This window comes from Octopus sinensis, linkage group LG13 (genome assembly GCF_006345805.1).
Source record: "Octopus sinensis linkage group LG13, ASM634580v1, whole genome shotgun sequence".
In the NCBI taxonomy this organism is placed as follows: domain Eukaryota; kingdom Metazoa; phylum Mollusca; class Cephalopoda; order Octopoda; family Octopodidae; genus Octopus; species Octopus sinensis.
Genome location: NC_043009.1, coordinates 68,504,757 through 68,519,138, shown reverse-complemented (window position 1 = coordinate 68,519,138; position 14,382 = coordinate 68,504,757). Strand labels below are relative to the sequence as shown.

Below are 14,382 nucleotides of genomic sequence, written 5' to 3'. Positions count from 1 at the left end.
CACTCTTATTCTTTTTGCACACAAGTTGGTGAAGTAGTAACCAGTGTTAGTTATTAAAAGCTGTTAACGACACTAATTAGACAGGAGGCTGTGGATAGTGTGAAATGCTACTCATGGGGTTACCAATGGGGCAGATTGTATGTGGTCACTCAAGCTGCTAGAAATAACTGACAAATATCCCTGAAATCTTACTCTATCACCCTAAAAAAAAAGGATCTGTTAGAAAATGTCATCTTAGATCCTATCTGTTGTTAGAATGGTTATGACTGAGATGGCTCTGATGACAGGTGTGTTATGTCTGGCATAAGGCTAAAAGACAGTGACTGGTTCTAGTCATACGCTAATGAGGGAGCCTCAACATAGTTTCTTGATTTGCTAGGACTAGCAGCCAAATTACCTTTAAATCAAGACCTATTAACTAAAATGAGAAGGATGCTTTGAGACTGCTATCCTAAATACTCTTTGAACTAAACAGAAAGAAATGGTTAGATTACCATTGCTCAGTCAAGGATGACCAGGGGCTAAAAAAATCAATTTCTTTGATGCTGTAAAATAATTGACTGAAATGTCAATGGTTTTCTTTGTTTCTCAATATAATGAATACACAAGTGTCTGAGGCTGTTTACCACAGCAGCCAGAAGTATGTTTGCTTTTGTACATGAGAAGCACAAACAAAGGAATTTCGGTTCTGGGAGTCTACACATCATTCAGTTAATAGCATTGCCTGAGAAAGCACTCTTTGAACTTGAAGATATTTAAACCATTTTTTTTTTCATTAATTTTGGGGAAATCATCAGTTTTTATTTTGTAAGATGTGAAGTGCAATGGTGAATTGATTTGATCTTAGAATATGTTTTTCTCCAAGGGTGAACTTAGACATGCAAGGCCCCAGTCGAGATACTCTGCAGCTGCTAATGCAATCAAGTTTTCTGTCTCCTCCACTGCCCGTCACTCTGTTCCTATTCTAAGAGATGTTGTTACTGGTGTCGGACACTTGCTTTGCTGTTTGGGCAGATTCGTCTCAGCACTTCCCTGCAAAGGAAACAGTAGCGTGGGGATGGGGGGAGGGCTGTCTATGAGTTTGTTGAGTAGACAAACCTTTTGAAACCTTGGTGTCCCTTGGAAAATTGAAGAGAAAAAGATCCTTGGTAGTGAAAAGGGTTTGAAACCAGTGTGTCATAATCTAATGAAGCTCTTCTGCAGCGTTTCTAGTGGTGTCTCACCCTGGGGTTATTGTGTCTTTGTGATGTTGAGTGACTGGGTGGGTAATGATGTACACTGTGTTAGGTTCTAGGGTGCAAAATAGGAGCTCCCCACTTTAAAAATGGTTTGGAAATTTGGCATAGGAAATATTGATAGTTCTATGGATTAGGTAAAATGGTTTAAAGTCTGAGGAGTCTGACTTTTAGTTGTTAGATGAGGTTGTCATACCAAACTGGGGACAAACTAAACCAAAACGAATGTATGTCCCACATATATTAGGGTAACTTTATATGTGCGCTCATTAGCTCACACACACACTTCTTTGAAGTATATTTTTAATAATCGTAGTCTTTTTATTCTTTATTTCATTAAAATTGATTTTCATTATTTCACGTTTTTCTATCCTAATGACTTTTCTAACAAAAAAATCTTTAGAGAAAAAACTGGTGTTAAATGAAGATTAACTGTTTAATCTAGTGAATTATTAATCAGTGCTGATTAGCTGCAAAGTTTATCTGTTGCAATGGCAGTGCAGTTAGATTTTTCATTTAGGGGGAAAACAAAAATTATACAATAAAACAAAGACACCTCAACAAATACAGAGTCTGTTGGCTTGACATTAATCTCTTTGGTGGTATTTCATTGTTTTTGTTATTTGGTTCTGTCCTTTCTCTTTCCCACGTTGCTGATATATCTAAAATGGTCACTATAAAAAAGAAGAAAAAAAGCCATTAAGAGAGGGATTGTTTTCTAAAAAAAGAAAGTTGGTATCTAATATGTTCACTGTAAAGAAGGCAAAAAATGCTCAGAGAGGGGTTGTTTTATATAAAAAAAATAATAAATTTAGTGTTGCTAATATTAATTCAGTGTTGAAAAACAAAAAGCAATAGAAGGTTGATAACGATTATGAATTCGATTAAGATTTGAAATAACACAGCGACAGCAGAATAACTCAAAAGTCCTCTTCATAAACATACGGCTTTAGATTTAATTCCATTGCTTGGCACCTTGAGCAAGTGTCTTTTACTATAACCTTGGGTAGAAGACATTTGATCAAAGGCAGATGAGTGCAATTTGGGAGACTGATAATGTGCAGAAGGTAGTTTTATCCCTTCTGCACATTAGATAAATAAAACAAGTGATAGCAGTTTAGTGGGCCTTATTTTGAACCTGTGTTTCTTTTTTGCCCTTTCTTAGATGGGAAACTATGTGCTAACAGATATTTGGATTTGTGGTATAGCTGTGTATAAAAAGTGGTGGAAAATGTTTAATTTAACACCCTCTGCAGTATTAGGCATAGCTTGCTTCGTGGAGAAGTGGGGAAAGTTTACGAAATTAGTGAGAGGATGTCTCCTTGCAGTGTTCCACTTAATTACAAACTCTAAATGTCTTGTTGCGTTCATTGCAGGTTTAGTGACCTGAGAAATAGCTTCAGTCAATATTTTGTGTGTCTTTGGGGGGTTTTCTTTAATATTTCCCTTATAAGTTTGAGGATAGCAAAGAAAGTGATGCTTGATATCAATGTAATTCTGAAAAAGAAGCTAGGATGGTCTCAACTGGAACTGTGGTCAGCAGGCAATAAAAGAAAATCTTCACAAAGTAACAAACAGACCATTACAGATCAAGACTCGGATCAATATGAAACATGAACAAGATTCCAAGGCAGCAGCAGCAGCCCATAAAATGGACAGCATTGTAGACACTTCAATCAACGATTTGAAATTTAAATTTTTGTTTTCGTTTCAGACAGTTAAGTGAGGTTATTTTCATAATTGCTGATTATCCATTTGAGGAGACACAAAATGTAATAAAATGCAGTGTTTTACATGATTTTATGAATATTAAAATATTCTCTTAAAACTTTGTTTTTTTTTTAAAAATTACTAAACACTTGAATTTTAGTTATATATATACTATGTACTCCTTCTGTGTATCAATTTCTCTCTCTCTCTTTCAGTTCATTTCTTTCTCTCTTAGTTCATCTCTCTCTCTCAATTCATCTCTCTCTCTCAATTCATCTCTCTCTCTCAATTCATCTCTCTCTCTCTCTCTTCCCCACCTCTCACTGTTTCATTCCTCTAATTATATGATTTCATAACTCTTCTTTCAATTTCTCTTCCTTCTATGATTCTTGCTTCTCCCCCTCCCCCCATATACATGCAAAAAAAGAAAAAAAGAAACAAAACAAATTCTAAGAAATGAAGTGAAAATCAAGTTGATACGAAATGTAGAATTTTGGAATAGGAAAAACTTTGCAATAGTGATGCAAAGTTTATAATGTCTGATATTTGGTTAATTGTGAATGCCAGAATAAGCAACCATTAGACATTGCTTTTGTCAAGTCCTTTTTAGAGAAAGAAAAAATATGTGAAGAGACAAAGAAGTGTGTGGGTCTTGGGTTTTTACTTATTTGGCCATGAATGGGAGTTTTCAAAAATTGTTTTAACTCACAGAAGAAAAAAAAAATGCTTCAAATAAACAGCAAAACAATCACACACACACACACACATACACACACACACACACACACACACATGGACTTCTTTTTTTAGATCCACTCACAAGACTCATTCAGTCTCTTTCTTCTCTATTTTCCTATTCTTCTTCTTAATCCTCTCACTTCTGTCTGTCTGTCTGTCTCTCAGCTCTCGTGTTTCCATCCGCTCTTTCTATTTTACTCTTTCATTCCTGCTTACTTCTCTCATTTGTTGCTCTTTTTCTTCTCGCTAGTCTTTCTGTCTTCCTTTTTCTTCTTTTAGACCCCCCCCCCGTCTATCTGTCCATCTCCTTCCTCATTACCTTTCTCCCCCCTTCTCTCTCTCTCTCTCTCTCTCTATCTCTCTTCACCCTTCTTTCCTACAGTTGCCCCCTTATCTAAAATTGAATGTCACTTCATTTCGTCCCCGTTAACTCTGTTCAATCTCATGTTTCTCTCTCATTCCTCTCACCCTTTCACATACACCCCACCTCCTCCTACAGGTATCAGTGCATCAGTGCCGCCATCCCCAGATGCACCCAACCTCGACACAGTGAGTGCACCACCACCAAAGGCAACATCCTCCAAAAACAAATCTGGAATCGGTCAGTACTTCTCCCCAGAATTGGGCCGGCACCGTAACAACTCGGGCCACCAGACTGCTGGTGTGTCCACAGCATGGGAGACGCTGGTGCTGTTTGCCGTCAACTTGTCCACCCTCGACGTCAACGTCAACATGAGTAATGTCATGGGCAATACAACGTAAGTTCGGCTTTCTTTCTCTTCTTTTTTTATTTTCAAATATTTTTGTTCTTTTCCACCTTTCTGGGGTTTCTCTCATTGTGCATGTGTGTGTGAGGGTTATAAGCATGCATATGAGAGAAAGGGAGAGGGAGAGATGCTGTGGATGTGTAAGGAGTGTGGTTGCGTGGCAAGAAGCTTGTTTCCCAACCAAATGGTCCCGAGTTCAGTACCACTGTGTGGCACCTTGGGCAAGTGTCTTCCACTAGGATCTTGGGCTGACAAAAGCCTTATGAAAGGATTTGGTCGACAGAAACTGAAAGAAGCACGTTGTGCATCTATATATATATATATATCAAAATAAAAACATGATGCCAAGGATTCAGCGGTACATATGTTTCGGGCCTTTATTAGACAGATTTATAACAATGCATAATGTATGTCTGTGGCCTTCTTCAGCCGCGCACAACAGCTTCCACAAGGACATGTGTTACATCAAAAATTCGCGTATGACATAATGTGGCAACAGCATAGAATTGATGCGTCCATCTCTTTCTTCTCTCAAGAGAGAAGAAAGAGATGGACGCTTCAATTCTATGCTGTTGCCGCATTATGTCGCACGCGAATGAGAGGATTTGCATCCCCAACCAAGAATTTTTGATGTAACACATGTCCTTGTGGAAGCTGTTGTGCGCGGCTGAAGAAGGCCACAGACATACATTATGCATTGTTATAAATCTGTCTAATAAAGGCCCGAAACATATGTACCGCTGAATCCTTGGCATCATGTTTTTATTTTGATCATTTTACTCCACCACCTACACCACCAAACGGTATACACAGGTGCTTATAATTATCAAGTACTCACCCCGAATTTCTATATATATATATATATATATATATATATATATATATGTATACACATATATGTGTGTCTGTATGTGTCTGTGCCCTATCACTGCTTGGCAACTGGTGTTGGTTTGGTTAAGTCCCTATCACTTAGCAATTTGGTGAAAGAGACTGATGAAATTACCGGGCATCAGTTAATGCAATTAAAAAAAGTTCTTCAAATTGGTGCCCCAGCATGGCCACAGTCTAATTACTGAAACAAAGTAAAAGATGAGATATTTGTAAAACTATTTATGTGTGTGTGTGTGTGTGTTCTCTTATGAAATGTGTGTGTGTGTGTGTGTGTGTTCTCTTATGAAATGTGTGTGTGTGTGTCGTTGCATGCTGTGTTTCCTCATAGGCTTTCAAGATTTTGAGACGAAAATGAAGTTAAAAGAGTAAGTATGAGGCGTCCTTTTCTACCTGCTCGGTCAGACAGATGGAGGGACTTCTTTGGCAGCTGAAGCTAGAGCCATATTGAATATTGGAAGGTGAAGAGGTTGTTGCAAAGATGGGGAGAGCAATTCTGAGAGAGAGAGAGAGAGAGACACACACACACACACACACTCACTCACACACACTCACACTCACTCACACACACTCACTCACTCACACACACTCACACACACACACTCACACTCACTCACACACACTCACTCACTCACTCACTCACACACACACACACACTCACACTCACTCACACACTCACACACTCACTCACACACTCACTCACACACACTCACTCACTCACACTCACTCACACACTCACACTCACTCACACACACACACTCATACACACTCACTCACTCACACACACTCACACTCACACACACTCACATACTCACACTCACTCACACACACACTCACTCTCACACACTCACACACACTCACACACACTCACTCACACTCACTCACACACACTCACACTCACTCACACACACTCACTCACACTCACTCACTCACATTCACACTCACTCACACTCACACACTCACACACACACACACTCACACACACACACTCACACCCCCCCACACACACGCACCCACACACACTCATACTGACTCACACACACTCTCTCACACACACACTGTGGAGAATGTATTAAACTTTTGTGCACACCCTGTAGAATAGCTTTGTTCCCCCCCCCCACCATTCTGCAGGTATCTCAGTAATGTTGTTGTTGTTTATTATTGCTGCAAAATTATACCAATTTTTAAACCTAAAACAAAAGAGAACAGCACCAGAATATGTCTTCTCCTCCATCAGTTTGCCAACGATGTACACACAATTTCCCCAGCACAGAGATTAGTGCTGATAATGACATTTTATTGATGTCTGGCTAAAAAAAAAAGCACCAACAACAAAAGATGGGAGATAAAATGAAGAATGTAATGTGTGTGTGTGTGTGGATGTATAAAAATATAGACACAGTTGCCAATAAATTAGCGAAAGCTCTGCCTCCCCCCCCTCTTTCTCCACAAAGATAAATAGATAAATGCTGTATATTTATTAATTCTGTTATTAAATTAAATTACGTACGAGAAACTGCGTACTGAGAATCCGGTTGGACAAATGATTTGGAGATGGAGATTCGAGATTGGGTTTGGGCTTTCAGCTCTTTGTTTCCAGTCTCCATTATCATCGTTAGTTGTGGTGGATGTTGTTGTGGTGGTGGTGGTGGTGGTGGTGGTGGTGGTGGTTAATGTGGTGTGTTGGTTGTGCTGATTGTTGTGGTGATAGCGGAAGTTGTTGTCTTATTAGTGGTCGTTGTGCTGTGTTGGTGGTTGTGGTTGATTCAGTGGCACTTGTTGGTTGTTGTAGTGACGGTGGTAGTGTGGTTGTTGAGATAGTTATCATTGTTTGGTAGTAGTGGTTGTGGTAATAGTTGTTGGTGCGATGTTGGTAATTGTGATGGTGGTGGTGGTAGTGGTAACAGTCATAGGGGTAATTGTAGTGGTGGAGGTGCATAGGTTAGGGTGTTGGATTCATGATCATAAGATTGTGGTTTCAATTCCTGCACCAGGTGATGCGTTGTGTTCTTCACATTGCTTCAGTCCACTCAGCTGGCCAAAATGTGTGATCCTGCAACGGATCAGTGTCCCATCCAGTGCCATGGAAACAGGGAAAATGGTCCTGTGAGTTTATATGACTTAAGAGGGATCTTTATCTTGTGGTGGTGATCCCTGGTCAGTGGGAGCTGCCCCGTGTGTCATAGTAGTAATGTTTGTGTGGTCACTGGATTCAGTGTTTTCAATTATTACATTCAAAGGATGGCATCGACACTCAAAATATATTGTCCTTAGCTGAGATATACAAGGATATAGCTTAAAGGGACATGAGGAGATTGTATTTTAGCTGGACCCCACCAACTAAGAACCTGGTGGAAGAGGTTGATTCATGTATTGCCCCTGCTGTATCCTATGGGTCAGCTCCAGTACATCTCCAACATCATTTATTTCACTCTTTCATTCTGTCTGTCTATCTTTCTTTCTAACTCTCTCTTCTCCCTCCTTTTCCTACCAGGGTAGCCAGGTATCTCCTCTATAGCAAGACATCTATCTCTAAGCCTGTATTTTAACCTATGAACTGCCAGAAAGCCACTGCCTCACTAACATTCCCTCTCCCAGCTGAGAGGTCTTTGTGTTGCAAGTTACTTGCTGGTGCCACATAAAAAAGCACCCGGTACACTCTTTAAAGTGGGTAACATTAAGAAGGGCATCCAGCTGTAGGAACCATGTCAAAACAGATGATGGAGTTTACTGCAGCTCTCTGGGTTGCCAACTCCTGTCAAACCATCCAACCCATGCCAGCATGCAAAATGGATGTTAAATGATGATGACTTGTGATATATTACATGGATAATCATTGACTATTGACAGTAGTGACAGTAGCAGCTGTGGTCGTTGAACAAAGTTTGAACCCTGGTTAGTGTTTCCAGTTGTAATGCTTAAGCAAAGATGTAGTTCTTGTGCTATTGTTTTAATTCCATTTATTGTTAAGTCAGCCGATTCAGAAGAAGGCTGGTTGTTTTAGTGTATTCCAGGTTATTCCAGGTCAGTACTTTTCTTCTCTGAGTTCTGGATACAAACATGGCTGCGTGGTTAAGAAATTGGTTTGGATAGCGCTTTGCTCTGCTGCCTCTCGTTTTGATTTTACTGCATGTCATCTTGAGCAAATGTCTTCTACTGCAGCCTCAAGTTGACCAAGATACCCAGAGGCTGCAGACGTCCATTTTGTGTGTGTGTGTGTGTGTGTGCGTGTGTGTGTGTGTGAGCAAAAACTATAAGCATTTGCAAGAAAGCTGAAAAACTCTTGCACAAATCTCTCACTCTCTCTTCCTCTCTCTCACTTGCAGTATCTCTTATTTTATCATGTTACCTTTCTAATTTCCTTTATTGTAGAAGTCTTTCTATTTGTTTCCTCTTTTGTGAGAATATTCTTTCTCTCTTTCACATCTTTCAGTATAGCCACTACTTTCTCTTTCTCCTTTCACATTTTTAGTGTGTGACAGAACGTTTTTTTTTAAATCAAAAGGAAAAGAAAAAAGACACATGACTTGCCCTTTTATATAGAGAGATTTTAGAAAGGGGACATAGTTGAGAAACCCCAATGAGATGCTTTACAGTATGGTGTACCATCAATGTTTTGCATTTAAATCTTGCTGGCAGACAATGCCTTTGATTTCCATTTCCCCTGGGGTAATTTTTGAAATAAGCGATAAGAATAAATTGCTAGAAATAAATTTTTATGAGAAGTAACACAATGCAGTTTATAGAAAAGTTGTATTCATTTGAAATTATCTCTGGACCTTTTGTCTGTTGTCCACTTAAAACTGGCTGAAGTGGATCCGTCCGTCTGTCTGTCTCTTATCATTGTCCTTCAAGTTTGCAACACTAGAAACTTGCAATGAAATTCGCTTTGGGAAATATACCATTTATGTTTGTTGGATTCAGGCATCTACAGATGTCTCTTATCATCATCATCATCGCTTTTCCATGCTGGCATGGGTCGGACGGTTTGACAGAAGCTGGTCAGCTGGAGAGCTGCCTGGGCTCCATATATGTTTTGCCATGGTTTCTATGAATGGATGCCCTTCCTAATGCCAACCACTTTACAGTGTGTACTGGGTGCTTTTACTTGGCACTGACACCCACAAGCCTGCAAGATTAGGAACGCTCAACTGAAGAGGGCTGTAGGGGTCAAGCCTGTATGCAAGGACAACCACATATTTACTTCGCTTGTCTTGTGTTCTCAAGCACAGCAAACCATAAACACTCCTGGTGTACCTGTGCCCTATCATCATCATCATCATCGTCATTTAACATCTGCTTTCCATGCTGGCATGGGTTGGATGGTCTGACTGAGGACTGGCAAGCCAGGAGGCTACACCAGGCTCCAATCTAACCACATATATACACATACAGATCTGTATGCGTAGACAGGAATATATCGATGCATGCCCTACGCAAACTTACATTTCTGCATCCAAACACCACACACATGCATACTAACTCATACACACACCCATCTCCGTTCTCACACATAATGCCTCCTACACGTTTCTTCTTTAAATTTTTACTTTTTACGCATTTTATAAACACTGTGAATAAAATTTCATCTGCATTATCAATCTGAGCTAAAATACTTTGGTTCATTTGTAAGTTGCCTTGCATAACTATTGCTGTTGCTATTGATGTAATCGGACTACTATTGGCTATTTATTTTTTTTATTTAATTTTAGGAATGAAATGTGTCTAGCCAAGTTTCTTCAGCTGTTGTTGTTGTTGTTGTTATTTTTACAATTTATTTTTTTTTCTTTTATCCAAAGTTGGGCCACCAAAGATATCAAGAGCCAGGGCCGACTCTCTATTGATAGTTTTGGCCATAAAAACATGAAAGTTACTGCAGGATTGGGCAGTTCTATGCTCGTCTCGAAAGGCGGTGTTGTGGGTGGAACTATTGATCTCCAGGACCTCCATACATACTGTAAGTAATGCCATTCTCTTCCTCTAGTCTGCATCCTGCGTTTATGCCTTTCCTCCTCTCCGCCTATGACCATCCTTCCAGCTGGTCTTTAAAATCAGTTACTATACAATGTGAAATAATGGTTTTGATTAGTCTCAAGAAGTCTGATGGAAAGAGGTTGTAAAAAGAAGTGGCTATTTAATAAATAGCAGTTTGTGGAGAAAAAAAAGCTGACGCCTGTCTGAGATGAAGGTTTTTCTCTTTTATTCTTATTGCTGTTCTGCAATAATTTCCCTGTGTCAGTGAGACTCTTGTGAATTTCTGCATTTGCATAGTGTTGAAGCAAGTATTTTCACAGTTGATTTACTTGTCCTCACCATTTTTAAGCACTCAACTGTGAAGGTAATATTACCTGTGATTAGCCAGTCAGACTGAAGTAAATAAAGTAATAAATTTCATTGTCTAAGTTAATGAAGGGGATTCTTAATGACCATTCAGCCTGCTAGAAATAGCAGTCAAATCTTCCTTAAATCCCATTGTACAGTGTTAGAAAAAATGATACATTGCATAATGTCTCAGATACACTATGTTTGAAATAAAGATGGGATGGTCATGGATGGAACGCTTTTGATCTTAACTCCAGAGCAGTTCTGATAGAGCAGTCAGACTTAACTACCACAATGACCATCACAAGATATTATCTCTTCACCTTTCTATAAGTTTTCCCAGTACCATTCTCTCTCTCTGTTCTATTTATATTTCCCTTGATTCAAAATGAATTCACTTAAAATCCAGTTGATTCTTTTTCAAGCTTAAAATGCAGACATTGTTAGTAAAAATTACCCTCTGGGGAAATGAACACATTTTCTGGCTCTGTTGTATATATTAAAAAGAAGAAAAAAAAAGTCAAAACAAAACAAAACAAAACAAACCAATTATTGTTCTGATTATTGTTTTGGTGGCCACCACCTCCAATTAGGTTTTACTGTGAGTTGTTTCACTTCAGAAATGTTATGAATAGATGTATTGTAGTTATTTTAGTTTATATTCAGTTTTTGTATTTTTATTTCTTTCTTGTCCATGTTTGGCAACATTGCTCAACTCTAAAACTGGAACTAAAATAGATGTTGTTACATTTTTGGCTGTAGTATTGGGCCGTTTATTAAACACATGCACCATTGAAATTCCCTTCTTTATCTCTTCTTCCAGTTAACAGAATCAAAGATATTGTCATATGTCTACAAAGCTGATCATTAAAAATAGACTTTTTCTCTACCATCTCAAATTGCTTTGCACTTTGCTTTGTTAGCTTCAGTCAAAGAACATTGCAGCTCTGATGTTGATAAATATATATTTATATTATATTTGCTTTCAGAATTAGACTTAAGTAGAACCGAACAGTGTTATAAGCTATTTTTTCTTTCTTTTATACCTATTATGTGTTTTGTTGTATTTTGTGTTTGTGTGCCTTGCTATATGACTTCTATTATTATTATTATTATTATTATTATTATTATTATTATTATTATTCGCTGTTATTTCTTCTTCTTTATGATGGTTATCTGGTTATTGAAATTCATTTTCTGCATATGAAAGACATATGATTCCCACAGAGTGTATGTATGTGCATGCATGCATGCTTGCACACGTTTGTAGCCCCTGGTCTATAAGGAATTACTGCTAAGGTGCTTAAAATATCTGGAGTAGAATGCAGCCCAGTCACCTGTAAAGTTAATCAGGTTATACATGAAGGTGTTAAACCTGATGTCTGGTGCAGCAGCATTATACTGAATAATTGTTACAAGGGTAAAGGAGATGCCTTAGTTTGAAGCAGTTCCAAAGTTATCAGCTTGTTGGACCAGGGAATGAAAGTTATGGAAAGAGAGCTCAGTTTATTAGGAAGAGAATTAGTCTAGACAAAATGCAGTTTGGTTTTGTGCCAGGGAGTGTGGTATTGATGCTCTTTTCCTAGTAAGACAATTGTAGGAGAGGTATTTAGCTAAGAGCTGCTTCGCTTTCTTCAACCTAGAGAAAGCCTTTAAAAGGGTCCCTCACTTTGTGGTTTGGTGGTCTCTGAGGTTGATGAATGACTTGTTAGAGCCATGTACAGGGTTTCTGTTAGTGGGGTGAAAGTTAGCAGTGTGTACAGCAACGAATTTTGTGTAAGGCAAGTGTTGACCAGGGTTCGATTCTCAGTCTCTTTGTGTTCATCATAGTTCTACAGGCCATAACAAAGGAATTTAAGATTGGTTGCCCTTGGGATCTACTATATGTTGATGACCTTGGTCTTATAGCAGGATGTGATGTAGAACTAGGAAAGAAATTCTAGCTGTTGAAGCAAAACCTAGAATCAAAGAGCTTTAAGGTTAATTTAGCGAAAACCAAAGTTCTAGTAAGCACGGAAACCACCCTGCTCAACATGTAGGAAAGATGTAGGTAGAAATTCTATGCAGAGTACCCAGTGCAAGTTATGGACACACACAAAGGGTGCGGTAGAATCCTTGGCAGTCTAATGGAGAGAGTAGACTTTGGATGTGGCGGATGAGCCAGGACAATAAGCATCAAGTACCAGATGGGAAATAGATTTTCAAGGAGTTAAAAGGTTAACTAGGAAAAATAAATGTTTGAATATCTGTGAGATGAGTTGTTGGTAATAAAATTCTAATTTTTTAAACTGTTTCTCTCATTTTTAGAGATGAACAAGTCTCTAGTGGCCTAACGGGTAAATGTTACTACGTTTGGTTTAGAATTAAAGATTATTAGTTCAAATCCAGATTATCACTAGGTACATATCTGACAATAAAACCGATGATGGAAATATTGAATTTCTTCTCTAAAGATGGAATTAATAGGCAGAAAAGAAAAAAAATGAAAATTGCAATCTCATGAGTAAATGCTAATTTTGTTTATTGTAGTTTGATTAGTAATTAATTAGTATTTAATGATCGTGTTGCTTTACTTGTTTATTTTGCTTCTTCAGTTACTGTCCTCGAAGATCCCGAACAAGGAAATCCTCCAGACCACCAATCTGGTCTTTCCCTGTTTGCTGCCGAGGCTCGCCTTGACTACATGGGTTCCAGTGTCCTGATGACCCGTATAAGCTCCCTGAAGCTCCACTTCAGGGATGAGTGGCTCCTTGATGCCGACATGAAACCAGACATGCCATTGGCTACAAAACGGTAAGTGAACATTGTTTTATGAAAGCGTGAATTCTTTAAATTTAACTGATTAATGTTTGGTCACATCATCATCATCGTTGTTGTTTAACATCCTCTTTCCATGCTGGCATGGGTTGGACAGTTTGACTGAGAACTGGTAAGCTGGGAGGCTGTACCAGTCTCCAATCTGATTTGGTAAGGTTTCTTCAGCTGGATGCCCCTTCCTAACACCAACCACTCCAAGTGTGTTGTAGGTGCTTTTTGCGTGCCACCAGCACAGGAGCCAGTCAGGCGGCACTTTTTCCCATATTCTTTAATTCCATCCTTTTGTTATGTCTTCCTGTTTTTAATAAGTTTGGACATATCAAAGAAACTGACACAAACTTTTGGTGCTCCCTACTTTTAAATCATAAAAAGGCATCGTATTCAAAGTGTTAATATAATGAATTGTTGTTCACGGATGAGAAGCTTGCCTCAATGCTGAGACCCACTTCGGTCATGAATGACCATGGGATTGCACCTAGAAAGTTACCCTCCAGGCCCAAGTCCGTGCAAGGTTGTTTATGGAAGACCAGCAGTTGATCATGCATACTGGCCTCCCTTCTCTCCATGCCACCAGTGTTATCCAAGGGAAAGGCAAAGGGGCCAATACAGCTTGGCACCTGTGATATCGCAACTCATATCTACAACTGAGTGAACTGGAGTAACATGAAATAAAGTGTCTTGCTCACTGGCACAATGTGCCACCAGGAATCAAACTTATGACCTTTGACCATGGGCAGAATACCCTAATCACTCGGTGACATGCCCTCACAAAGGTCATCTTAATGTATGAGTAATCCCTTTCTTAATTCTTCCTCTTTTTACCTCTGTTGATTGCTCCCATTACATTTTTGCTTTTTTATTTTGAGATAACATATTTTACTGTCAGATGCTTTGGTAAAATCGAT

The 14,382-nt window shown here is 38.9% G+C and overlaps 1 protein-coding gene across 13 annotated transcripts in view; it reads left to right on the top strand.

Moving 5' to 3' along the window:
* LOC115218343 (transmembrane protein KIAA1109 homolog) overlaps positions 1-14,382 on the top strand; it is a 275,576-nt gene that overhangs the window by 217,211 nt on the left and 43,983 nt on the right. For all 13 annotated transcript variants that reach the window (XM_029788097.2, XM_029788096.2, XM_036508510.1 and 10 more), the window contains 3 exons: positions 4,183-4,441; positions 10,138-10,295; positions 13,255-13,453. In XM_029788097.2, coding sequence (XP_029643957.1) covers positions 4,183-4,441; positions 10,138-10,295; positions 13,255-13,453 — 616 coding nt within the window. The remainder of the gene's footprint in view (positions 1-4,182; positions 4,442-10,137; positions 10,296-13,254; positions 13,454-14,382) is intronic.